Here is a 24,549-nt window from a genome sequence, read left to right as displayed (position 1 = left end):
CTCATCTCTTGTACTCGTAAGTTAGCCACCAAATATATGCTTAGATGCTGCTGCAACCTCACCAATTAACCATGCCTCACCCATTAAGTTTTGCTAGTCTTGATACCTTTGTAAATGAAATTGCTGAGTCCCCTGTGGCTCACAGATTACTACAGCACCAGTTGCAGGTACAGGTAAAGGTTACTTGACGCGAGCGCGTTGATTGTTCATTTGGAGTTGCTTCTTCTTCTTCTTCTTCTTCTTCTTCATCGATCTAGGGTGGGTTCCAGGCCGGCAGCCTGGGATAGCAAGGATGGACGTCGTTCTTCTTTTGTCGTTTGTTTTCTTCCGTAGACGGACCCTGCTCTTACTCTTGATGATTATGTAATGTACTGATGTGACTCTGATGTAGCTTGTGGCGAGTGTAAGCCAACTATTTATTTATCTCATCTTTTCAGTACATGTACTTGTAACGATGTCCATTCTTGCTACACGACGAGATGCGCTTCTATCCCTGACGAGGCCCTCGTGCCAAATTGAGGATATGATCGCATCTTGGGTGTGACAGTGTTTGTGTACTAACCCATGGTCTTCGTGAGAGTTCTATGTGGGGGTTAGGTGTGTTTCCATGGGCTTGCGTCAAAGGGAAGATCTCATACAACCCATGAAGTATGACGTCAAGTTGTGATCGTCATCAAGATTGCGATGTGCAAGTTCAAGTGGATCAGCATGAAGATATCATGCTTGAAGCTTGTCGTCCATTGTGGTGGCAATGGACTTGTGAAGATATGCTGAAGAGTGGCTCACCCATAGTGAGTATGGGGGAGCAATCAATTAGTCTTCATCAAGCCAACGCAATCAAGAAAGGTGGTCCATCTTGAGGAAGCCAAGATCATCATCATCTAGCTCAAGAGGACGAGGTGCAAGGTATAGGTTTGCCCTTGGTAGGTTTTCTGTTTAGGATAGATTGTTGTACTATCAAGGGGGGCTCTCAAGTGAGTAGCTTGATCGTATCGTTTGTTGAGAGCTCAAACCATTTGCATCCTTGCATCATACTTCTTGGTTCTTGTTTGGTGTTTCTCTTTGTGAGTTTTAGAGCTTATGGTCATCTTCGTGACAAGCTCGAGTTCATCGAAAACGGAGTCCATATGCATCTACTATGATGTTTTCGATGTTGGAGTTTTTGCCGGTTCTTCATTCATACAGGACTCACATCTCTATATCATTGGCATTTTCATATCTGCATGGTCTTAAGATTTTCACGTTGTTGTTTGGATAGCTCTTGTCGTCCTGAATCCAACAAGCTTGGGTTTGCTCGATTCGGAGCTCGTATGCGAAAGTTATGGCTGTTTCAGTGGCGAGCGGTAGTACCGCTGGCTGGCGGTAGTACCGCCCCTGGTCAGCGGTAGTACCGCTCGAGGAGCTTAGTACCGCCTGCCTAGCGGTTGTTCGTGGACGGACCTTTTTGCGAAGATTTTCTTGGCGGTGGTAATGCCTTTGCACTACCAGGGGTCCAGCGGTAGTACCGTTGGGGCCAGCGGTAGTACCGCTGGAGTGCCAGCGGTAGTACCGCTGCAGCCAGTGGTAGTACCGCTAGCTGGCGGTAGTACCGCTGCAGCCAGCGGTAGTACCGCTAGAGTGCCAGCGGTAGTACCGCTGGAGCTCGAGCAGAGAGTGGGGGTAACGGTCTGATTCCTTCCCCACTATATAAAGGGGGTCTTCTTCCCCCTTGGCATTATCCATCCGTTGAGCTCTTGTTCTACCTCCATTGTTGACATTCTTAGAGCTTGCTTACTCTCAATCCCTCCAATGATTCTTGCTTGTTCTTAAGGGAAAAGAGAGAGGAGATCTAGATCCACATCTCCACCAATCACTTTCTCCTCTATGTGAGGGGAACCCCTTGGATCTTGATCTTGGAGTTCTTTGTGAGCTCCTTGTTCTTCCTCTCATATTTCTCCATAGTTTTCGTTGTTGTGGAGGGATTTGAGTGTGAGGGACTTGACCACTTCGTGTGTTCTTGCCATTGCATTGGTTGCATCGGTTTGAGTTATCCACGGTGATACGTGGAAGTGAAGGTTGAGAAGCTTATTACCTTTAGTAATTAGTACCCTAGATATTGTTCTCCGTGGATGCTTTGGCATCCTAGAAGCTTGGTGGTGTCTCGGAGCTCAATCATTGTGGTGTGAAGCTCCGGGCAAGCGTCGGGGCCTCCAATTAGGTTGTGGAGATAGCCTCGAGCAATTTGTACGGGTACCGGTAACCGCCCCCAAGGGTTGCCACGTGTACGGGTTCGGTAACCGCCCCCAAGGTTTGCCATTTGTACGGGTTCGGTGACCGCCCTCAAGGGTCCCTTAGTGGAATCACGGCATCTTGCATTGTGCGAGGGCGTGAGGAGATTACGGTGGCCTTAGTGGCATCTTGGGGAGCATTGTGCCTCCACACCGCTCCAACGGAGATTAGCATCCACAAGGGTGTGAACTTCTGGATACATCATCGTCTCTGCGTACCTCGGTTATCTCTTACCCGAACCCTTTATTTATGCACTTTACTTTGTGATAGCCATATTATCTCTTGTCATATATCTTGCTATCACTTAGTTGTTTATCTTGCTTAGCATAAGTTGTTGGTGCACATAGGTGAGCCTAGTTGTTTGAGGTTTTGTGCTTGACATATTAAACGTTAGTTTTATTCCGCATTTGTTCAAGCCTAAACCTTAATTATTTTAAAGCGCCTATTCACCCCCCTCTAGGCGACATCCACGTCCTTTCACAAGCAATAAAAATTGCTCCTTAATATGTATGATCTATTAGTGTGTGGAAAATAAGCTTTGTACGAACTTGTGATGAGGAAGACATAAAAGCGACATACCACATAATAAAGTTCTTTATCACAGGAGGCAATATAAAGTGACGTTCATCCACACTAAGAGGACACACATCCAAACCTCAAAAGCGCATGACAACATCTGCTTCCCTCTGCGAAGGCCCTATCTTGTACCTTTACTTTTTGCCCTTGAAAGAGTCATGGTGATCTACACCAATTCCTTATTTCGTCTTTTTCTTGGCTAACGTCATATGCTACGAAAAGATCTATATTCATATGTCAACTTGGAAGTAAGTATTCATTAATTATTATTGTTGACATTACCCTTGAGGTAAGTAGTTGTGAGGCAAAACTATAAGCCCCTGTCTTTCTCTATGTCCAACTGAAACTTTGATCTCATGAGTACCACAATTGTAGAAGACAAAAAGATGATTGAGTATGTGGATTTGCTTTACAAGCTCTTATTTGACTCTTTCTGATGTTATGATAAATTGCAATTGCTTCAATTACTAAAGGCTATCGGTTGTTAATTCTCGGTAAGGTTCTTGATCCATGCTTTACTTTGTGAAGAAATTATCACTTTAGCATGAGAGATTATCACTTTTACATCTTCATCAGCACCATCTCATCTCCAAACCTTAGTTCATCTCTTGTAACCAATCTCCGTCTCGCGACTCCGATTGGTCTTTGCAAGGTTGCTAGTAGTGTTAATTACTCTTTGTAGTTGATGCTAGTTGGATTACTTGGTGGAAGAGTTTATGTTCAGATCTTTGATGCTACTCATTACCTCTCTGGTCATGAATATGATTATGCTTTGTGAGTAGTCACTTTTGTTCCTGAGGACATGGGATAAGTCATGCTATAAGTAGTCATGTTAATTTGGTATTTGTTCGATATTTTGATGTGTTGTATGTTGTCTCTCCTCTAGTGGTGTTATGTGAACGTCGATTACATAACACTTCACCATTATTTGGGCCTAGAGGAAGGCATTGGGAAGTAGTAAGTAGATGATGGGTTGCTAGAGTGACAGAAGCTTAAACCCTAGTTTATGCGTTGCTTCGTCAGGGTTGATTTGGATCCACTAGTTTAATGCTATGGTTAGACGTTGTCTTAATCTTCTTTCGTAGTTGCGGATGCTTGCGAGAGGGGTTAATCATAAGTGGGATGCTTGTCCAAGTAAGGCAGTACCCAAGTGCCGGTCCACGCACATATCAAACTATCAAAGTAGCGAACGCGAATCATATGAACATGATGAAAACTAGCTTGACAGAAATTCCCATGTGTCCTCGGGAGCGTTTTACCTCCTATAAGAGTTTGTCCAGGCTTGTCCCTTGCTACAAAAGGGATTGTGCCACTTTGCTGCATCTTTGTTACCGTTGTTACTTGCTACTCGCTATGAATCATCTTGTCACACAAACTATTTGTTACCGATAATTTCAGTGCTTGCAGAGATCACCTTGCTGAAAAACCACTTGTCAGATCCTTGTGCTCCTCGTTGGTTTCGACACTCTTACTTATCGAAAGGACTACGATAAATCCCTATACTTGTGGGTCATCAGCTGCTTCCAAGGAGGAGGAGGCGCCGCATCGGAATATTTTGCCTCTGTCTTTCCTCCATCTCGGCGTCGCTTCAACCGGTGGCGTCGAGGGGCAAGCGGCCCGGTCTTCGTCTCGCCGATCTATGGATCCTACGAGGTTCGTGTCTGGTGGTCGGCTGTTAGCTCTCTTGCGGGAGGCGGTCATGTCGGTTACTGTAGTTATGTTTGCTGTCTTACAGTTGTATCCATGGATGGCGGCAGGCCGCAGTGATCCTTTTATTCGAGTACATCAGATGAAGTTGACAACGTCGAGGTCTGGTGACCACGAGGGAGATTCCCAGCCCACCAGGGTTCAAGTCTCAAGATGACATGCCGGTTCATTCTCTTGGATGTACTCATTTTGATAGAATGTGCGTATGTGTCTTTATAGGAATGAGTGTATGTACGTGCATGCGTGTGTAGTGTGTTAAAAATAAATAAAAGAAAAAGCATTGGATGGAGAGAAGGAATGTCTCCCGCGTAGGGCAACGGCCAAAGCCCAAAGGCAGCGCACCGCACGTAACGTAACGTAACGTAGGCGAAGCGTAGCGCGTGAGAACAGGGTAGACCGCTACGCGTACGGCAGGCACCAACCGCGACCCCGAGCCCGACCGGGGCCGGCACGTGCACCACGAGCACGGCCCAGAAATCCCCGAAACGGGCCCGGTCGGACGGGCCAGGCGCGGGGGCAGCAGGGTAACTTCCCGTGCCCGCGTGCGTGCCACTGGACGAGATGAGATTCCCCCTGTTCGATTCTATCTCTACCGCGGACGGACGGACCCTTCGTCCTCCCTCCCCACAAATCCACACCACACCAGACCAGGCCCAGAGAGGAGGACCAAACCCTAGCCAGCTCGCTCGCTCCCCAGATCCCGCCGACGAGCCCGTCCCCGACCACCGATGGCCGCGCCCGCCGTCTAGCCAGCCAGCTGCCCGCGAGCAGAGCGCAGATCGGGCAGGCATGGAGGAGGACGCGGCCGCCGCGGCGCCCGACTCGTGGGAGACGGCCGACCTCGACGGGGCCATGAGCCGCCTGCTCCTCTCCTCCTCCTCCTCCTCGGCCAACTCCGCCGCGCGCAGGGTCTCCTCCTCGCCCGACCTCGCCGACGACCACCAGCCGGACGCGCAGCAGCAGCAGCAGCAGGCCGACGATCCCGTCGCGCAGGTCGACCAGTTCCTCCGCGAGGCCCTCGAGAAGCCCCGCGAGCGCCTCTCAGGTACCTACCGTCCCACCGGCCTCGTTTCTGTGTTCCTCTTCCTCTTCTTACTAGATACGCGGGTCTGCTCCCTAGTTTTAGGCCACCAGTCGCTACCTAGCTATCTCCCAGGTAGAATTTCAGCTACTTCGTGCAGGACGAGGAATTTGGAAAGCGTGTTCCGTAGCCGGTAGGTAAGGTCATAGCTAGTGCTAGCTCTGTCGTTTGCTGCTCCGCTCTGGTCTGCCGAGATGCACCACCGCATGTTCCTGCTGGATGCCTGTGCTCTGGTTTAGTAGCCTGTGTTGGGTCATTACCCGGGAGAATATGTATCGGAGCTTCGCAACTTACCAACGCTTGGGAGCCTGTTTTGCGAACATCACTTGGCCGTACAAGTCAAACTACGTATTGGCAAATGGCATGCCAATTTTGTGCAAGCTTTTCGGCATGAAAAAACCGTAAGAAAAACCGTAAGACGCATGTTAAAACTAGTGGTTACTGGTTAGCGCCTCATCTGATTGTGGGTTGATTATTATCATTTTGCCGGCTATTAATAATAATAACTCAAAAACGGTCTGAGTTTCTTCATCAGCAACCTCTTCGTGCTGACTCGTAATTCCCCCTTCTGTACCAATTGTGTTGCACCCTATATCTGCATGTTGTCTTGCTACTATGTGATTTGATTCCTAGCTATAAGCTTGAACTTGAGCAATGCTTGGATGGTTTAATCTCATTGCAACCTTATCTCTCATTGCAGTGCTACGGATGGAGCAAGACATTCTCAAGTTCCTCCGTGACCCTGGGCAGACGCAGTTCGAGTTCCAGGGCCTTCCGACTTCGTACCTGCGTCTTGCTGCGCACCGTCTGGCACAGCATTATTTCCTGATATCAATCGCCCTGCCGGATAACAGCTTGCCTGATGGAACCAGTTCTCGGATCATCCTTCGTAAGACGTCTGCTGAATGCCGATTGCCTGCTGTCCGCCTAGCTGACATTCCAGTTAATTTGCCTCAAGAAGAGACCAGCGCTGTGGCCACCAAAGTAGCTATTAAGCAAAGGCCTCAGAAGAATCATCATGGGGGCGCAGGCGCAGGTGCTAACTCTTCCAGAGGCAACCTTCAGAAAAGCGTTGAGGAGAGGAAAGAGGAATACAACAGGGCACGTGCTCGCATATTTAACAACAGCAGTGGTAGCAGTAGTCCGGTTGATGGAAGACCAGCTGATGAAGTTGTTTTGCCCAACACCCTACATAGGTCCACTTCCTTGGAGTTGAACCCAAACACCAGGTACGGTGAGTTGGCTGAAGCTACCCTTGAAAGGAGTTTGACTAGCACTGCATCTAGCAGCAGATCAAATAATAGAAGCAGGATTGACAAGGAGCCTCCAGTCAATAGAGGCAGGCAAGGCAATAGGGTGGCGATATTTCGAGACCGTGACTCTGATCGCAAGGATCCTGATTATGACAGAAGCTATGACAGGTTTGTTCCACATAACATGGCTTCTGTTTGTTGCTATCTGATCTGGGGTTTCCTGTGTCGTAATAAAGAGTACCTGATTTGTACCGTGCCTACATTCAATTGATCTGTCTCTGTTGTTTCAATTTTCCTGATGACACTTCTCTCTGTAAACTACCAAAGCATGTGGCTAAGTTATCTTGATTGGTGATGATTAGAGAAAATGCATGTGAAACATGTAGATAATAGGCTGTCATGTCAGAATTCTTTAAAACATAGAGGGGGGGGGGGGTTCAGTTGTGAGAAATCACATCAAAACATTTCATGTGTATTTTGGTGAAAGATGAAATGCAATCTTACTGTTTCAGACACCTGTTAATCTTACTCTACAGAAGTGCATATACATAGCCAAGATTCTTAGCCCTTTTAATCATATTCTCATTTTCATTACAAGGACATACATATCCTTTTTTGACTGTGAATTTTTATGACAAGTTTCCTCCCCGTTGAATGGCCATTTCAGGTATATGCAAAGATTTGATCCTGGATTTGGTTTTAATGGAGGCGCGTACACCATTCAACCTTTGTATGCTCCTGCTGTTACCTACAACACTGAGTTCCCCCAGCTTGGGTCGCCACAAATGTCTCCTGTTCCTGTTGAACAGCAGCAGCCTCATCCAATGGCTCAGCACATGCCTGGGCCCTGGTCGCCGGCTCAATCACCTAATGCAGTTGGCTACAGGCCTCCAGATGGTGTTATGCCACCCTACAGTCCTGGTCAAGCTGGTGCTCCTGTCAGGTCGTCTGTTTTCATGCATGCTTCCCAGCAATATGCTATGCCTTCACGCCCAGGAGTCACGTTTGTACATCCACAGGATTCCATGCGACCATTTGCACAGGTCCGTGTTTTCTCCTATCAGTCGTGTACTGAGCTGATTTCCTGGAGTAATCTTTTGATAGAGGTCGATTGTACAAATTAATACTACCACACCGATGTTCTATACGTTCCATTGGTTCCTACTAAACATGATATATTATTATTATACTATTCCTGCCTATGACTGTTTTACTTCTTTTTATATTTTTTGGCATACAATTCTCTTCAAGTAAGCCAACTTTTGTTTTTGCTCCCAATGTTCAGTGATAGATGTTTTTTTAACCATTTTAGTTTTATGTTTGGAGATGTAAAAATGTTAGCTAGCCGGTATACACTATGCGGTCGTATCTATGAGGGTGGAAAGTGGGAAATGTGTGCATGAAACTTCTTATAAATTTGGGTCATAAATTGCAAGATGCACTTGCAGGGTTTCCTTCCGGCTTTGACACACCCGATGTTTTTGCAGACTCACCACCAACAACAATCTGAAGCTAGTCTACGGTTAGCCCGGCCCCGGTGAGGGGCCCTGGGCATGCCTGCTCCTGCCAGCACACGCTGAACTTCCAAATCAAATAAAATGGGATATCCGTCTCATTTCTGGCTGGCAGGAGCAGGCATGAAAGAACCGAGAAGCGCCGGGCCGAGCTAGTCATCCACCTGATCTTGTCATGCCCGTGCGCTTCTCGGTGTTGTTGCTCCCTGCACATTGAGATGCAGGCGGGGCACGTACTCCTTCATCGGTCGGTGGAGTAAACTGCAGACAGTCGCGTGGACTTCGGGAAGTCCATCGCATGAAAAGAAGCTGAGGAGTTGAGGGCAGAGCCGGTCGCCCTCTCGCCCTTGGCTCGGTCTCTTTGTTCTCAGCAAATGCTACCGCCACTGGCTCCTTGGAAGACAGTGGCGCCATGTGGGCTGCAAGAGAAGAGAAGAGAAGAGAGTGGCGTGGGGGCATCCAGCATGTGGATTGACGGCCAGGACCTGGGTTAGTCCCATGATCTTTGTGCTCCGCTTCTTCACTTCATCCTTTTGATGAAAACTAATGACAATGAACAGCCACATGCAGCTGCCCGACTGGAGCACCAGGCCAAGCGCTCCTACTGGCTCTGGCCGAAGACAATGAACTGCTATGTGCAGCTGCTCGACTGGAGCACCAGGCCAAGCGCTCCTATTGCGTCTGGCCGAAGACAATGAACTGCCACGTGCAGCTGCCTGACTGGAGCACCAGGCTCTGCGCTCCTATTGCGTCTGGGTGAAGCCGCACTGGTGTGAAGCTACGGGACTCGAGCTGGAGCAGATGAAGCCGCACTGGTGTGAAGGTGCGTGCCTTGAGCCGGAGCAGAGGCAAGCTGCATCGACTGCCGCCCCCTGTCATTGCCACCCTTGCTCTCAGGGGCCTCCAGGCAACTGCCGCCGCTGATGATGATGACGACGAAGAGTTTCAAGTCCTGGCTTTGTGTTGTCTTTAAGATAAGATTCTTCAATTCGAACCTGGTACTAGTATAGAGTACTAAGTATGTGTCTGTACATACATGGTAGTAGTAGTTGGGTGACCCCCAACTTGTCTATTAACTGACTATGTTGTTATGTTATTACAACTTGAGATGCTGCTGGGATCCGTTAGCTTTTTATTACGACATATTTCATATTTGTGCCGTGAAATTGAGTATGTTGCGAGTATGGTCAGCGGAATTTTTTGTTGAAACGAAGGCAAAAGCTTTTCCCAATCATGATGGGCTTTCTGTTGCGCTGATGCAGGTTAAGTTGTTGCATGCGTGCGTGTCAAATCGTGTGCTGGAAGCTGACAACGTGGCATACTTGTCCAAGAAGAGAGCTTTCGTTGCCTAGCCCGCTTGGGAAAAACAATCCAGTTCAAGCTCGAGGTTTTACTTTTCTTTTTGAGCAAAGCTTGAGATTTTTTATAGTGAGAATCAAATACGAAGCACGCCGTTTCGCAATTTTTCATTGGGCTGGGAAACGCACCCCGCAGCCCACATCGTAGTACGTTGCCTCGGCCCACGATCAGACGGCCGTGACTCCGTCCAGCCAGCGCATCCAACGGCCGGCAGCGCCATCCCATCCCATCCCCCACCATAGACATAGAGCTTTGGGGTTTCCTTCCTCGCGCCGCCCCTCCCCAAACCCCACACCACACCAGGTAGCCTCCTCTGCCGATCCCTCTCCCTCTCCCGCTCCCCGCCGCCGGTCATCTCACCGTGTTTCTTCCCCCCTTTCCCCGCAGGTGAATCGGCGACCGGCGAATCGATCCACCCCACCCCCCCGCGGCGAGCCATGAGGTAACCCCGCTTCCCCCCCGTGCGATCGATCCCTCCCGTCCAGGCCCTAGTTCGTTCGTGCGATCGATCCCTCCCGTCAAGGCCCTAGTTCGTTCGTGCTAGGAATACTAGTGCCTACAATGAAACAGATCTCGCTCAAGCAGTGGCCGACGTAGATAGGTAGACGGATGGATATATGGATCTCGCGCCTAGTTCGTAACTTGATTACATAAACACCATGATGAGGAGTATAAACCGTTACCAAATTCGTCGTATCTGGTGTAGTAATCGGCTGGCCGGCCGGCCGGCTGTTTGCATCCATGACGTGCGTGACTAGAATCAACCGCTCTTATGGTAGATATATATCTAGATGGTGTTTGTTTATACCCCTTAATTTGCGGCGGTGGTTGGCATTCGGAGTTTGCTACATAGGGCCTCTCCTTCGTACGGTTGTCTTGGATCTTACCGTGAGACTGTCACCGGCTTCGCGCCTGGACTGGAGTAGTAGTAACTTCCGGTTGCGCCTGGACAAGGACCTACTGCTGCTCCGGTGAATAGACGTTGTTTACACTCTTCTTTCGTGGCCGTGATTAGCGTGCGGAGACTCGGTTTATAGCACACTCCTTTGTCTAGTTATTATGGATTCGCAGGATGGTTCTACTTCCTCTTGGATTTGCTGGGTTTGTGGTTACTGCTCATGTACCATTTTTCTCCTTCCCTTTTCATAGCTAATAAATGCATGCATTCAAGATCGTTTGTTATAGTAGTAATACACGTAAGTTGTGTCTTTACAACTCTAGGGTCTAGTTATTACTTATAAGAGCTGCTTGGATGCGAGATCATGCTGTTTTGCGCTTCGAATTCCATCCCTTTTGACCTTTTATGCTCTGCCTTGCAGTAAGCTGCAGACTGAGGCCCTCAAGGAGGCCATCACCCAGGTGGTGGCGGATGCCAAGGAGAAGAACAGGAAGTTCACTGAGACCGTTGAGCTCCAGATCGGCCTCAAGAACTATGATCCGCAAAAGGACAAGCGTTTCAGCGGCTCCGTCAAGCTGCCCCATGTCCCTCGCCCCAAGATGAGGGTCTGCATGCTTGGTGATGCCCAGCACGTGGGAGAGGTATTGACCTGCTGCTACTGTTAATTAATCACTTATCCTTTTCCTCTGTAATAACATAGGTGGTGATTTTAATTAGTATTATTGCGTTCGTTCCATGAGCAATCACTAGTCCTGAGAATTTCTAGCAGCGTTGATAACTTTGTTACATCTAGTGAATGTTAGTTGCATATTAGTATTGTGGCCTCTTTAACATGATTGTTTGATACTGTGATTACAGTTTACTCTTTACATGAGTTATTGCATCATGCTGTGAGAATGTTGACCGACACTACAACCTTCTTTCTTTTATATTCTATATCGTTGTCTGGTTATAGGGGCGTTGGTAAGATTATTATCATTTGGTTCAGCTCTACTAAATAATGTGATTAGTTCTTTGCTTAGTCTTAAGCTAGTGTAATTCTTGAAGTGATATGCAAACTTTATCGGGTTCACTTGTACCCAACTCAAATGAGTTGCTCCGCTCCTGTCTAGCTAATATGACAACTCATAACTTTGTTACATCACATGAATGCTTTTTGTATCTTAGAACTGTAGCCTTTGAAGTGATAGCTGGAGCACTGTTCTTTTAACCTTTCTCATAGCTTATGGTTCTTTTTAGTATCTACATTTGCTTTTTCTCCTGATTGCAGGCTGAAAAGATTGGTCTGGATTCCATGGACGTTGAAGCTCTTAAGAAGATGAACAAGAACAAGAAGCTTGTCAAGAGGCTTGCCAAGAAGTACCATGCTTTCTTGGCCTCAGAGGCTATTATCAAGCAGATTCCACGTCTCCTTGGTCCTGGTCTCAACAAGGCAGGCAAGTGTTCTGATCTGTCATCTATTACTTTGCTTGTCTTCCAGCTGGTTGGGTTAACCCTCCCTCGTAGTTAAAACCTGGAACAATGTTTCTTCATGGCTGTTGTCATGTTGATGTTTGCTGCATGTCTCATCTAGCATCGATTTATTAATTGAATTGATTTAGCAATCGGTTTCTGTCAGAATCATGCAAGCGTTTCTTGCGTTTCATTCCATTCCCTATATGGATGATCAGTGCCATATGCCAGGTATTTGTGGGCGATGAGATGATCATGCACATAACTCCATTCCACTTCCATTGGGATCCATAGGTTTTTTTACCGAACTATTATGCTGTCATTGTTTTGTAGAGTTCTGCTTGCATTATATCCCACTCTTATGCCCCAATATGATTAGAGTTATGGCATCTCCTTTTTGGGCATTGCATGAAAGCCTTAACTATCCTCGTACCTTTGTTCTCATTTTTTTTAGCGTGCATACTTAATTTTGTTTGTTTTGATGGCCCTGCAGGAAAGTTCCCGACTCTGGTTTCTCACCAGGAGTCTCTGGAAGCCAAGGTGAATGAGACGAAAGCCACAATCAAGTTCCAGCTCAAGAAGGTGCTGTGCATGGGTGTCGCTGTTGGCAACCTGTCGATGGAGGAGAAGCAGATCCAGCAGAACATCCAGATGAGCGTCAACTTCCTGGTTTCCCTGCTCAAGAAGAACTGGCAGAATGTGAGTCCCGTTCAAACTTTGCTGCTCCTTGTGTTCCCGTTTCATTTCCTTCTCGTTGGTCGAGTGAAATACTTAGATGGACAAGCGGGTTAGGCCTGAAAAACCAAACTGGACATGACATGACATGACATTTGTTATGTCTTTTGGTTTTTGCAGGTGAGGTGTCTGTACATCAAGAGCACCATGGGGAAGCCTGTCCGGGTGTTCTAAGCTCGTGCCCCTGCCTACCCGTCTATATCGATGCTACCTCCAATACTGGACCTCCTTACTATGTTCATGCTTAAATATCTCAGTGTCGTGTCGTAGTTTTTATCGAATTTTGCACGTGTCCTGGTGAATGAAGACGATAAAAGACTGCTGCTGTTTCTCCTAAGTTGCCATTCTGATGGAACAATATGCTCATCAAGATCATGCGAGAACCGGTTATATAATATGTTGTGGATGACAGTTGTGTACCCTCATATGCTTGTCCACGATGCAATCTGTTTGTTGCCTGCAATCTGTTTGTTGCCGTGCCTTTTTAGTTCATATTTTCACATATGTAGGGCGCGAATAACTTAAGAGTGCTGTCAAAACTTGACGCTTCTAACTGCTCCTTGATCTGGCAAAACTATGTACAGTAATGTTGGCTGTTTTGTGCAATTTGAACTGCAAAAACGTCTTATATTAGTCTACAGTGGTGGTATTAGATTGTGCTATGTGGAGTTCAGCCTTGGCATAGCCTAACAATCCTTAAGATCCTCTATGCTAAAAATTCTTGTTTAGTCTAGACATTCCTTGAAGATCCTTTATGCTAAAAATTCTAATTTCCCAACTTAATGTAAGAATTTAAAACTTGGAACAATTTGACTTCATACAATTTAATTACATAATTAATTATACTGTTGAACACAAACCGTTTAAATTCAAACATATCATACCGGACAAATAAACTCAGAATTCAAATAAACATGATAAAAAACTAATCAAGGAGAAATAAACTACTCCCTCCGTTCCTAAATATAAGACTTTTTAGGGATTGTACTATAAACTACATACGGATGTACATAGACATATTTTAGAGTATAGATTCACTCATTTTGCTCCGTATGTAGTCTCCTAGTGAAATCCCTAAAAGGTCTTATATTTTGGAACGGAGGGAGTAAGTATTAAAATAAACATGATTAAAGCACTAATCAAGTACAGTGGAAGTGCCAATCTTTTTGAAGTAGGTTAGTGCTTTAATCATGTTTGAAACGGTTATTGTCAGGCTCGAAACTGTTCTTGATCCTTTTGATGCACTAATCAAGTGCAGTGGAGGTGCTAATCTTTCTTGTCAGGTTCGAAACAATTCTCGATTCTTTGGTGTGCTTGGAGGAAGGCTTCGAGCCTGTGCGGGTTATGTTCCATAGAGCCTCGGGCTTTCAATACTTAGCGGGGCCTCACACAATCATAAATCATCGTTGAAGCAAAGTGAACATAGTCATCCAACGTGAACATAGTCATCTAGAACTTGCGAGTGTTGTTATCTTCAACAATGGACATGCACTTGCTACTCCTATCGCACTCCTCGGTGCAAACCAAGGATTATGTTTCTCTATATCTTTTGCAATGGTGTTGAAGAGAGACCAATGCATCCGGTCAAAAAAGTATAGGGAATAAACTGCATTCGGCGCAGAGTAGTTCCTCATAATATCTTCATGACCCATGACTTGGTCTCCACGAAATAGCCGTCAACCTAATGGAGAACCACGCCGTGACCCTCCTCAATTGCAAGCATGACAATCACCAACTCAAAATCATCGCCTTCTTACTCATTCGGCGAAGAATCTTCGAAGATAATCTCCTACAGCCGCTTCATCTAAGCATCCACTGCCACCACAACTCTTCCTCTTGGGACTCTTACCACACCATCCTCCATGGCTGCCACAACAGCTCGACGTCGCTACCTTCCTGCATCCACTACCTCTCGAGTACATCATACGGTCGGAACGTCCGCGGGAGTTGGTAGCCATCCGTTGTAGCTGGCTCAGGAGGAAACCATCATGTCGGCGGCGGAGGAGCGTCGAATACAACATCAACATCCTCCTCCTCCTCCGGCGGCAGCTCTTGCGGGAGCTGGAGGCCATCTGCCGCATCGATCGAAAGAGGAACCCACCACGCCGGCGACAGAAGAAAGACGACATAACCCTCCCCTCCAGCGCCAACAACGATTGTGGGAGCTGGAGGACATCCGCCACAGCGATCGAAAGAGGAACCCACCACACCGACGATGGACGAAAGACGGCATAACTCTCCCCTCCAGCGCCACAAGCGGTTGCTGGAGCTGGAGGCCATCCGCCGCATCAGGCAAAAGAGTAACCCAGCATGCTGGCGCCATTGTAAAGACGATATAACCTTCCAGCGGAGCAAAGAAGGCATAGCCCAGTTTTGTATGCCACTACTCACTGTTTTTTTGTTCCCGTAGTGTTTCGAACCTTCGAGGAACCTCGCGGTTAGGTTACGGGGACCATGACAAAACTTGAAGATTTCGGCCACTCCGTCCAATTTTCTGTGCTATTACTCATTCATTATGGGTCCCGGGGCGATCCGAACATTCGGGAAACCTTGGGTTCCTCTTACGGGGATCTCACAGATTTTGCATATTTTGGCCACTTTTCTATGATATTACTCATTGTGTTTGGTTTCTGCGGGGATCTAAATGTTTGAGGAACCCCGAGGTCTGGTTACACGGACCTCACCAAAACTCAAAGATTTGGTATATTATGGCGAGTTTTCTATGCTATTACTCACTGTTTTTGGATACCGCAGCGTTCCAATGGCTCGGGGAACCCAGGTCAGTTTATGGGGACCTCGCCAAAACTCACAGTTTTCTCCATTCTGGCTAGTTTTCAATGCTATTACTCATCAACTTTGGGTCCCAGGGCAATGCAAATGTTCTAGGAACCCTGCGGTCCACTCATGAGACCTCACCGAAACTCGCAGATTGGGTATATTACGGCCAATTTCTTATGTTATTACTCACATTTTTTGGTTCCCGTGGCGATCTGAACGTTCAAATAATCTTGGGGTCCAGTTACGGGGACCTTGCCTAAACTCGTAGATTTGTCATATTATGGCCAGTTTTCTATTCTATTCCTCATTGCTTTTCGGTCCTACGGCAATCCGAACATTCAAGGAACCCTGAGGACAGCTTACGAGTACTTCACCAAAACTCCTAGATTTTGTCCATTTTGGCCAGTTTGCTATACTATTACACTCAGATTTTTGGTCCAAGTGTGATCTAAACGTTTGTGGAACCCTAGAGTAAGGTTACAGGGACCTCTCCAACCATAAATTTTTTACTCCATACTGGCCAATTTTCTATGATATTATTCACTAACTTTGGGTCCCGGGACGACCAGAACGTTCGAGGAACCCCGGGGTACGCTTATGGGACCTCTCACATTTGGAATATTATAGCCAGTTTTCTATGCTATTATTCATGCTTTTTGGTTCGTGCGAAGACTTGACCGTTAGGGGAATCGCGGGGTCAGGTTAGGGGGACCTCGTGAAAACTCCTAGATTTGGTCTATTTTTGCTAGTTTTCTATGCTATTACTCATAGTTTTTGGTTTCGACGACGATATAAACGTTCGGGGAACCACGGGGTGTGATGACGGGACATCGCCAAAACAAATAGATTTCCTCCGTTTTAGCCAGTTTTCTATACTATTACTCACTGATTTTGGGTGCCAAGGCGATCCGAACGTTCACTCAACCCCGAGGTACGCTTACGTGGACCTTGACAACACGTGTAGATTTGGCATATTATGGCGAGTTTCCTATGCTATTACTCACTATTTTTTTTGTTACTGGTGCGTTTCAAACCTTCAGGGAACCTCTGGGTCACGTTAGGCTATAGCGCACTATTTTGAGGGTTTGAGGTCAATTTTTGATGCTCCATGAACCATGTGCACTGCTATCGAGATGTTACAAAAACTCGTTGTTTTCGTCGTTTCAGGAATGTTTCATGCGCTATAGCGTGCTGTTTTGAGGGTTCCACGTCAATTTTTGATGCTCCTTGAACTCTGTGCACGACTGTCGAGGCATCATAAAAACTCGTTGTTTTCGTTATTTGGGGCGAGGTTCGTGGGCTATAGCGCACTGTTTTGAGGGTCCTAGGTCAATTTTTTATGCTCCATGAATCCTGTGCTCGGCTATAAAGACGTCACAAAAACTCACTGTTTTCGTCATTTCGGGCCAGTTTTGGGGGCTATAGTGCACTGTTTTGAGGGTTCCATGAACCGTGTGCATGGCTATCATGACCTCGCAAAAACTCGTTGTTTTCGTTGTTTCGGGCCAGTGTAGTGGGCTATAGTGCACTATTTTCACGATCCCAGGTCAATTTTTGATAGTCTATGAACCCTGCGAACGGCTATCGATACATCGCAAAAACTCGTTATTTATGTTGTTTCGATCCAGTGTCGTGGGCTATAGCCCACTGTCTTGAGGGTCCTAGGTCAATTTTTGATGCTCTATGAACCGTGTGCACGACTATCGAGACGTCGCAAAAACTTATTGTTTTTGTTGTTTTAGGCTAGTTTCGTGCACTATAACGTTTCGGGAACCCCAGGGTCCGGTTACGGGGAACTTGTCAAAACTCACAGTTTTGGCCTCTTCCGGTCAGTTTTGTATCTATTAGTCACTGATTTTGGGTCCCGATGCCATCCAAAAGTTTCGAGAACCCCGGGATCTGGTTAAGGGGAAATCATGAAAAGTCGTAGTTTTGGCCTATTCCGGCCAGTTTTGTATGCTATTACTCACTGATTTTGGTTCCCGCTGCGATCCAAACATTTCGGGAATCCCGGGGTCCGGTTACGGGGAACTCGTTAAAACTCGTAGTTTTGGTGTATTTTGGCCAGCTTTGTATGCTATTACTCACTGATTTTGGGTCCCTCTGCGATCGAAACGTTTCGGGAACCCTAGGGTCCGATTACGTGGAACTCACGAAAACTCGCAGTTTTGGCCTATTCCCGCCAGTTTTGTATGCTATTAGTCACTAATTTTGGGCCCCATTGTGATCCGAACGTTTCGAGAACCCCGAGGTCCGGTTACTCGAAACTCATCAAAAGCACAGTTTTGGCCTATTGTGGACAATTTTGTATGCTATTACTCACTAATTTTGGGTTCCACTGCGATACGAATGTTTCGGGAACCCCCGGGTCCGGTTACGTGGAACTCGTCAAAACACACAGTTTTGGCCTATTCTACCGAGTTCTGTAAGCTATTACTCACTGATTTTGATTCCCGCTACGATCCGTACGATTTGGGAACCCCGGGGTTGTGTTATGGGGAAGTCGCCAAACTCGCAGTTTTGGTCTATTCTGGCCAGTTTTGTATGCTATTACTCACTGATTTTGGTTCCCGGTGCGATCCGAACGATTTCGGAACCCCGGGGTCCTGTTAGAGGGAACTCATCAAAACTCGTAGTTTTGGTCTATTGTGGCCAGTTTTGTATGCTATTACTCACTGATTTTGGGTCCCGCTGCCATCTGAACGTTTCGGGAACCCCTGGGTCCGATTACGGGGAACTCGTCAAACCTCACATTTTTGGCCTATTCCGGCCAGTTTTGTTTGCTATTAGTCACTAATTTTGGGTCCCGATGCCATCCGAATGTTTCGGGAACCCCGGGGTCCGGTTAAGGGGAAATAATGAAAATTCGCAGTTTTGGCCTATTCCGACCAGTTTTGTATGCTATTACTCATTGATTTTTAATCCCGCTGCGATCCAAACGTTTCGGGAATCCCGGGGTCAGGTTACGGGGAACTCGTCAAAAATCGCAGTTGTGATCTATTTTGGCTAGTTTTGTATGCTATTACTCACTGATTTTGCGTTGCTCTGCGACCTGAACGTTTCGGGAACCCCGGGTCCGATTACGTGGAACTCATGAAAACTCGCAGTTTTGGCCTATTCCCGCCAGTTTTGTATGCTATTAGTCACTGATTTTAGGTCCCGTTGTGATCCGAACGTTTCGGGAACCCCAAAGTCCGGTTACGGGGAACTTGTCAAAAATCGCACTTTTGGCCTATTGTGGCCACTTTTGTATGCTATTACTCACTAATTTTGGGTGCCACTGCGATACCAATGTTTCGGGAACCCCGGGGTCCGGTTACGTGGAACTCGTCAAAACACGCAGTTTTGGCCTATTCTGTCGAGTTTTGTATGCTATTACTCACCGATTTTGTTTCCCGTTGCGATCCGAACGTTTTGGGAACCCACGGGTCCTCTTACGGGGAACTCGTCAAAACTCGCTGTTTTGGTCTATATTGGCCAGTTTTGTATGCTATTACTCACTGATTTTGGGTCCCGCTGCGATCCGAACGTTTCGGGAACCACGGGATCCGTTTACGGGGAACTCGTCAAAACTCACAATTTTGGCCTATTCCGACCAGTTTTGTATGCTATTAGTGACTGAATTTGGGTCCCGATGCCATTCGAACGTCTCGGGAACCCCGTGGTCCGGTTAAGGGGAAATCATGAAAGCTCACATTTTTGGCCTATTCCGGCCAGTTTTGTATGCCATTACTCACTGATTTTGGTTCCTGCTGCGATCCAAACGTTTCGGGAATCCCGGGGCCAGGTTACGGGGAACTGATCAAAACTCGCAGTTTTGGTCTCTTTTGTCCTGATTTGTATGCTATTACTCACTCATTTTGGGTCCTTGTGCGATCCGAACGTTTCGAGAACCCCGGGTTCGATTACGTGGAACTCATGAATACTCGCAGGTTTGGCCTATTCCCGCCTGTTTTGTATGCTATTAGTCATTTATTTTGGGTCCCGTTGTGATCCGAACGTTTCGGGAACCCCGAGGTCCGGTTACGGGGAACTCGTCAAAAATCACAGTTTTGGCCTATTGTGGCCAGTTTTGTATGCTATTACTCACTGATTTTGGGCCCCGCTGCGATACGAATGTTTCGGGAACCCCGTGTTCCGGTAACGTGGAACTCGTCAAAACACGCAGTTTTGGCCTATTTTGTCGAGTTTTGTAAGCTATTACTCACTGGTTTTGATTCCCGCTGCGATCCGAACGTTTTGGGAACCCCGGGGTCCTGTTATGGGGAACTCGTCAAAACTCGCAGTTTTGTATGCTATTCCGGCTAGTTTTGTATGCTATTAGTCACTCATTTTGGGTCCCGATGCCATCCGAACGTTTCGGGAACCCCGGGTCCGGTTAAGGGGAAATCATGAAAACTCGCAGTTTTGGCCTATTGAGGCTAGTTTTGTATGCTATTACTCACTGATTTTTGTTCCCGCTGCGATCCAAACGTTTCGGGGATCCCGGGGTCAGGTTACGGGGAACTCGTCAAAACTCGCAGTTTTGGTCTATTTTGGCCAGTTTTGTGTGCTATTACTCACGGTCCCTGTGCGATCCGAAAGTTTCGAGAACGCCGGGATTCGGTTAAGGGGAAATCATGAAAACTCGTAGTTTTGGCCTATTCCGGCCAGTTTTGTATGCTATTACTCACTGATTTTGGTTCCCGCTGCGATCCAAACATTTCGGTAATCCCGGGGTCCGGTTACGGGGAACTCGTTAAAACTCGCAGTTTTGGTGTATTTTGGCCAGCTTTGTATGCTATTACTCACTGATTTTGGGTCCCTCTGCGATCCCACCGTTTCGGGAACCCCGGGGTCGTGTTACGTGGAACTCATGAATACTCGCAGTTTTGGCCTATTCCCGCGAGTTTTGTATGCTATTAGTCACTGATTTTGGGTCCCGTTGTGATCCGAACGTTTCGGGAACCCCGAGCTCTTGTTACGGGAAACTCATCAAAAGCGAAGTTTTGGCCTATTATGGACAGTTTTGTATGCTATTACTCACTAATTTTGGGTCCCACTGCGATACGAATGTTTCGGGAACCCCGGGGTCCGGTTACGTGGAACTCGTCAAAACTTGCAGTTTTGGCCTATTCTGCCGAGTTTTGTACGCTATTACTCACTGATTTTGATTCGCGCTATGATCCGTACGATTTGGGAACCCCGGGTCGTGTTACGAGGAACTCGCCAAAACTCGCAGTTTTGGTCTATTATGGCCAGTTTTGTATGCTATTACTCACTGTTCCCGCTGCGATCCGAACGATTTGGGAACCCAGGGTCCTGTTACGGGGAACTCATCAAAACTCGCAGTTTTGGTCTATTGTGGCCAGTTTTGTATGCTATTACTCACTAATTTTGGGTCCCGCTGCCATCTGAACGTTTCGGGAAACCGTGGGTCCGATTACGGGGAACTCATCAAAGCTCACATTTTTGGCCTATTCCGGCCAGTTTTGTATGCTATTAGTCACTAATTTTGGGTCCCGATGCCATCCGAACGTTTCGGGAACCCCGGGGTCCGGTTAAGGTGAAATCATGAAAACTCGTAGTTTTGGCCTATTCCGACCAGTTTTGTATACTATTACTCATTGATTTTTGTTCCCGCTGCGATCCAAACGTTTCGGGAATCCCGGGGTCAGGTTACGGGGAACTCGTCAAAAATCACAGTTTTGGTCTATTTTGGCCAGTTTTGTATGCTATTACTCACTCATTTTGGGTCCCTATGCTACCCGAACGTTTCAGGAACCCCGGGTTCCGATTACGTTGAACTCATGAATACTCGCAGTTTTGGCCTATTCCCGCCAATTTTGTATACTATTAGTCACTGATTGTGGGTCCCGTTGTGATCCGAACGTTTCGGGAACCCCGAGGTCCGGTTACGGGGAACTCGTCAAAAATCACAGTTTTGGCCTATTGTGGCCGATTTTGGGTCCCGCTGCGATACGAATGTTTTGGGAACCCCGTGGTCCGGTTACGTGGAACTCTTCAAAACACGCAGTTTTGGCCTATTTTGTTGAGTTTTGTAAGCTATTACTCACTGGTTTTGATTCCCGCTGCGATCCGAACATTTTGGGAACCCCGGGGTCCTGTTACGGGTAACTCGTCAAAATTCGCAGTTTTGTACGCTATTCCGCCAGTTTTGTATGCTATTAGTCACTGATTTTGGGTCCCGATGCCATCCGAACGTTTCGGGAACCTCGGGTCCGGTTAAGGGGAAATCATGAAAACTCGCAGTTTTGGCCTATTCAGGCCAGTTTTGTATGCTATTACTCACTGATTTTTGTTCCCGCTGCGATCCAAACGTTTCGGGGATCCCGGGGTCAGGTTACGGGGAACTCGTCAAAACTCGCAGTGTGGTCTATTTTGCCAGTTTTGTATGCTATTACTCATCGATTTTGGGTCCCTGTGTGATCCGAACGTTTCGGGAACCCCGGGGTCCGATTACGTGGAACTCATGAAAACTCACTGTTCTGGCCTATTCCCGCCAGTTTGTACGCTATTAGTCAATGATTTTGGGTCCCGTTGTGATCCGAACGTTTCGGGAACCCCGAGCTCCGGTTACGGGGAACTCGTCAAAAATCGTTGTTTTGTCCTATTGTGGCCAGTTTTGTATGGTATTACTCACTAATTTTGGGTGCCACTACGATGAGAATGTTTCGGGAACCCCGGGGCCCGGTGACGTTGAACTTGTCAAAAGACGCAATTTTGGCCTATTTTGCCGAGTTTTGTAAGCTATTACTCACTGATTTTGGTTCTCGCTGCGATCCGAACGTTTTGGGAACCCCGAGGTCATCTTACGGGGAACTCGTCAAAACTAGCAGTTTTGATCTATATTGGCCAGTTTTGTATACTATTACTCCCAGATTTTGGGTCCCGCTGAGATCCGAACGTTTCGGGAATCCCGGGGTCCGGTTACGGGGAACTCGTCAAAACTCACAGTTTTGGCCTATTCCGGCCAGTTTTGTATGCTATTAGTCACTGATTTTGGGTCCCGATGCCATCCGAATGTTTCGACAACCCCGGGATCCGGTGAAGGGGAACTCATGAAAACTTGTAGTTTTGGCCTATTCCGGCCAATTTTGTATGCTATTACTCATTGATTTTGGTTCCCGCTGCGATCCAAACGTTTCAGGAATCGTGGGGTCCGGTTACAGGGAACTCGTCAAAACTCGCAGTTTTGGTGTATTTTGGCCAGCTTTGTATGCTATTACTCACTGATTTTGGGTCCGTGTGCGATCCGAATGTTTCGGGAACCCCGGGGTCCGATTACGTGGAACTCATGAAAACTCGCAGTTTTGGCCTATTCCCGCCAGTTCTGTACGCTATTAGTCACTGATTCTGGGCCCCGTTGTGATCCGAACGTTTCGGGAATCCCAAGGTCCGGTTACGGGGAACTCGTCAAAAGCGTAGTTTTGGCCTATTGTGGTTAGTTTTGTATGCTATTACTCACTAATTTTGGGTCCCGCTGCGATACGAATGTTTCGGGAACCCCGGGGTCCGGGTACGTGGAACTCGTCAAAACACGTAGTTTTGGCCTATTCTGTCGAGTTTTGTAACCTATTACTCACTAATTTTGGTTCCCGCTGTGATCCGAATGATTTGGGAACCCCGGGGTCCTGCTAAGGGGAACTCATCAAAACTCGCACTTTTGTTCTATTATGGCCAGTTTTGTATGCTATTAGTCACTGATTTTGGGTCCCGCTGCCATCTGAACGTTTCGGGAGCCCCTGGGTCCGATTATGGGGAACTCGTGAGACCTCACATTTTTGGCCTATTCCGACCAGTTTTGTATCTATTAGTCACTAATTTTGGGTCCCGATGCCATCCGAACGCTTCGGGAAGCCCGGGGTCCGGTTAAGGGGAAATTATGAAAACTCGCAGTTTTGGCTTATTCCGACCAGTTTTGTATGCTATTACTCACTGATTTTTGTTCCCGCTGCGATCCAAACGTTTCGGGAATCCCGGGGTCAGGTTACATGGAACTCATCAAAAATCGCAGTTTTGGTCTATTTTGGCTAGTTTTGTATGCTATTACTCATTGATTTTGGGTCCCTGTGCGACCCGAACTTTTCGGGAACCCTGGGGTCCGATTACGTGGAACTCATGAAAACTCGCAGTTTTGGCCTATTCCCGCCAGTTTTGTAAGTTGTTAGTTACTGATTTTAGGTCCCGTTGTGATCCGAACGTTTCGGGAACCCCGAGGTCCGGTTACGGGGAACTCATGAAAAATCACAGTTTTGGCCTATTGTGGCCAGTTTTGTATGCTATTACTCACTAATTTTGGGTGCCACTGCGATACAAATGTTTCGGGAACCCCGGGGTCCGGTTACGTGGAACTTGTCAAGACACGCAGTTTTGGCCTATTTTGGCGAGTTTTCTAAGCTATTACTCACCGATTTTGGTTCCCGCTACGATCCGAACGATTTGGGAACCCCGGGGTCGTGTTATGAGAACTCATCAAAACTCGCAGTTTTGGTCTATTCCGGCCAGTTTTGTATACTATTGGTCACTGATTTTGGGTCCCGATGCAATTTGAACATTTCGGGAACCCCGGGTCCAGTTAAGGGGAAATCATGAAAACTCGCAGTTTTGGCCTATTTCGGCCAGTTTTGTATGCTATTACTCACTGATTTTGGTTCCCGCTGCGATCCAAACGTTTCGGGAACCCCCGTGTCGTGGTTTCGTCACGGCATATGTCCTCGAGCAAGGACTTAGGTATGAGGCCATCGCAACTATGTGGCGGCTTGAAGGGGTTGGTCGGAATCGAGAGACGCGAGTTTACCCAGGTTCGGCCCCTCCGATGGAGGTAAAAGCCTACATCCTGCTTGTGTTTCATTGATGAAGATGATGATCTTGGTTACAAGGATGCATACTCGCCACCTCTAATCTCGTGGATGTCTAATCTGTGTA

General features: G+C 47.2%; 2 protein-coding genes across 4 annotated transcripts; both read left to right on the top strand.

The window, feature by feature from the left end:
• The first annotated feature begins 5,111 nt into the window (after positions 1-5,111).
• On the top strand, positions 5,112-9,565 carry LOC123446856 (R3H domain-containing protein 2-like). 2 transcript variants are annotated; one of them, XM_045123396.1, is made up of 5 exons: positions 5,112-5,596; positions 6,333-7,053; positions 7,553-7,928; positions 8,373-8,888; positions 8,970-9,565. In XM_045123396.1, exons 1-4 carry the CDS (start codon positions 5,113-5,115, stop codon positions 8,424-8,426), a joined length of 1,635 nt encoding a protein of 544 aa, XP_044979331.1. In that variant the 5' UTR covers position 5,112; the 3' UTR covers positions 8,427-8,888; positions 8,970-9,565. The 2 variants fall into 2 exon arrangements, with proteins under 2 accessions (XP_044979331.1, XP_044979330.1); XM_045123395.1 differs by having other exon boundaries at positions 8,960-9,565.
• Positions 9,566-9,980: 415 nt separating this feature from the next.
• LOC123446858 (60S ribosomal protein L10a) lies at positions 9,981-13,268 on the top strand. 2 transcript variants are annotated; one of them, XM_045123397.1, is made up of 6 exons: positions 9,981-10,061; positions 10,146-10,200; positions 11,078-11,297; positions 11,927-12,092; positions 12,602-12,807; positions 12,964-13,268. In XM_045123397.1, the coding sequence occupies exons 2-6, from the start codon at positions 10,196-10,198 to the stop codon at positions 13,015-13,017; spliced, it is 651 nt and encodes a 216-aa protein (XP_044979332.1). In that variant the 5' UTR covers positions 9,981-10,061; positions 10,146-10,195; the 3' UTR covers positions 13,018-13,268. The 2 variants fall into 2 exon arrangements, with proteins under 2 accessions (XP_044979332.1, XP_044979333.1); XM_045123398.1 differs by lacking the exon at positions 9,981-10,061 and having other exon boundaries at positions 10,069-10,200.
• The last annotated feature ends 11,281 nt before the right edge of the window (positions 13,269-24,549 follow it).

Source organism: Hordeum vulgare, chromosome 4H (genome assembly GCF_904849725.1).
Source record: "Hordeum vulgare subsp. vulgare chromosome 4H, MorexV3_pseudomolecules_assembly, whole genome shotgun sequence".
NCBI lineage: Eukaryota > Viridiplantae > Streptophyta > Magnoliopsida > Poales > Poaceae > Hordeum > Hordeum vulgare.
The sequence above is the reverse complement of the archived record's forward strand: the minus strand, read 5'-3'. Positions and strand labels throughout refer to the sequence as shown.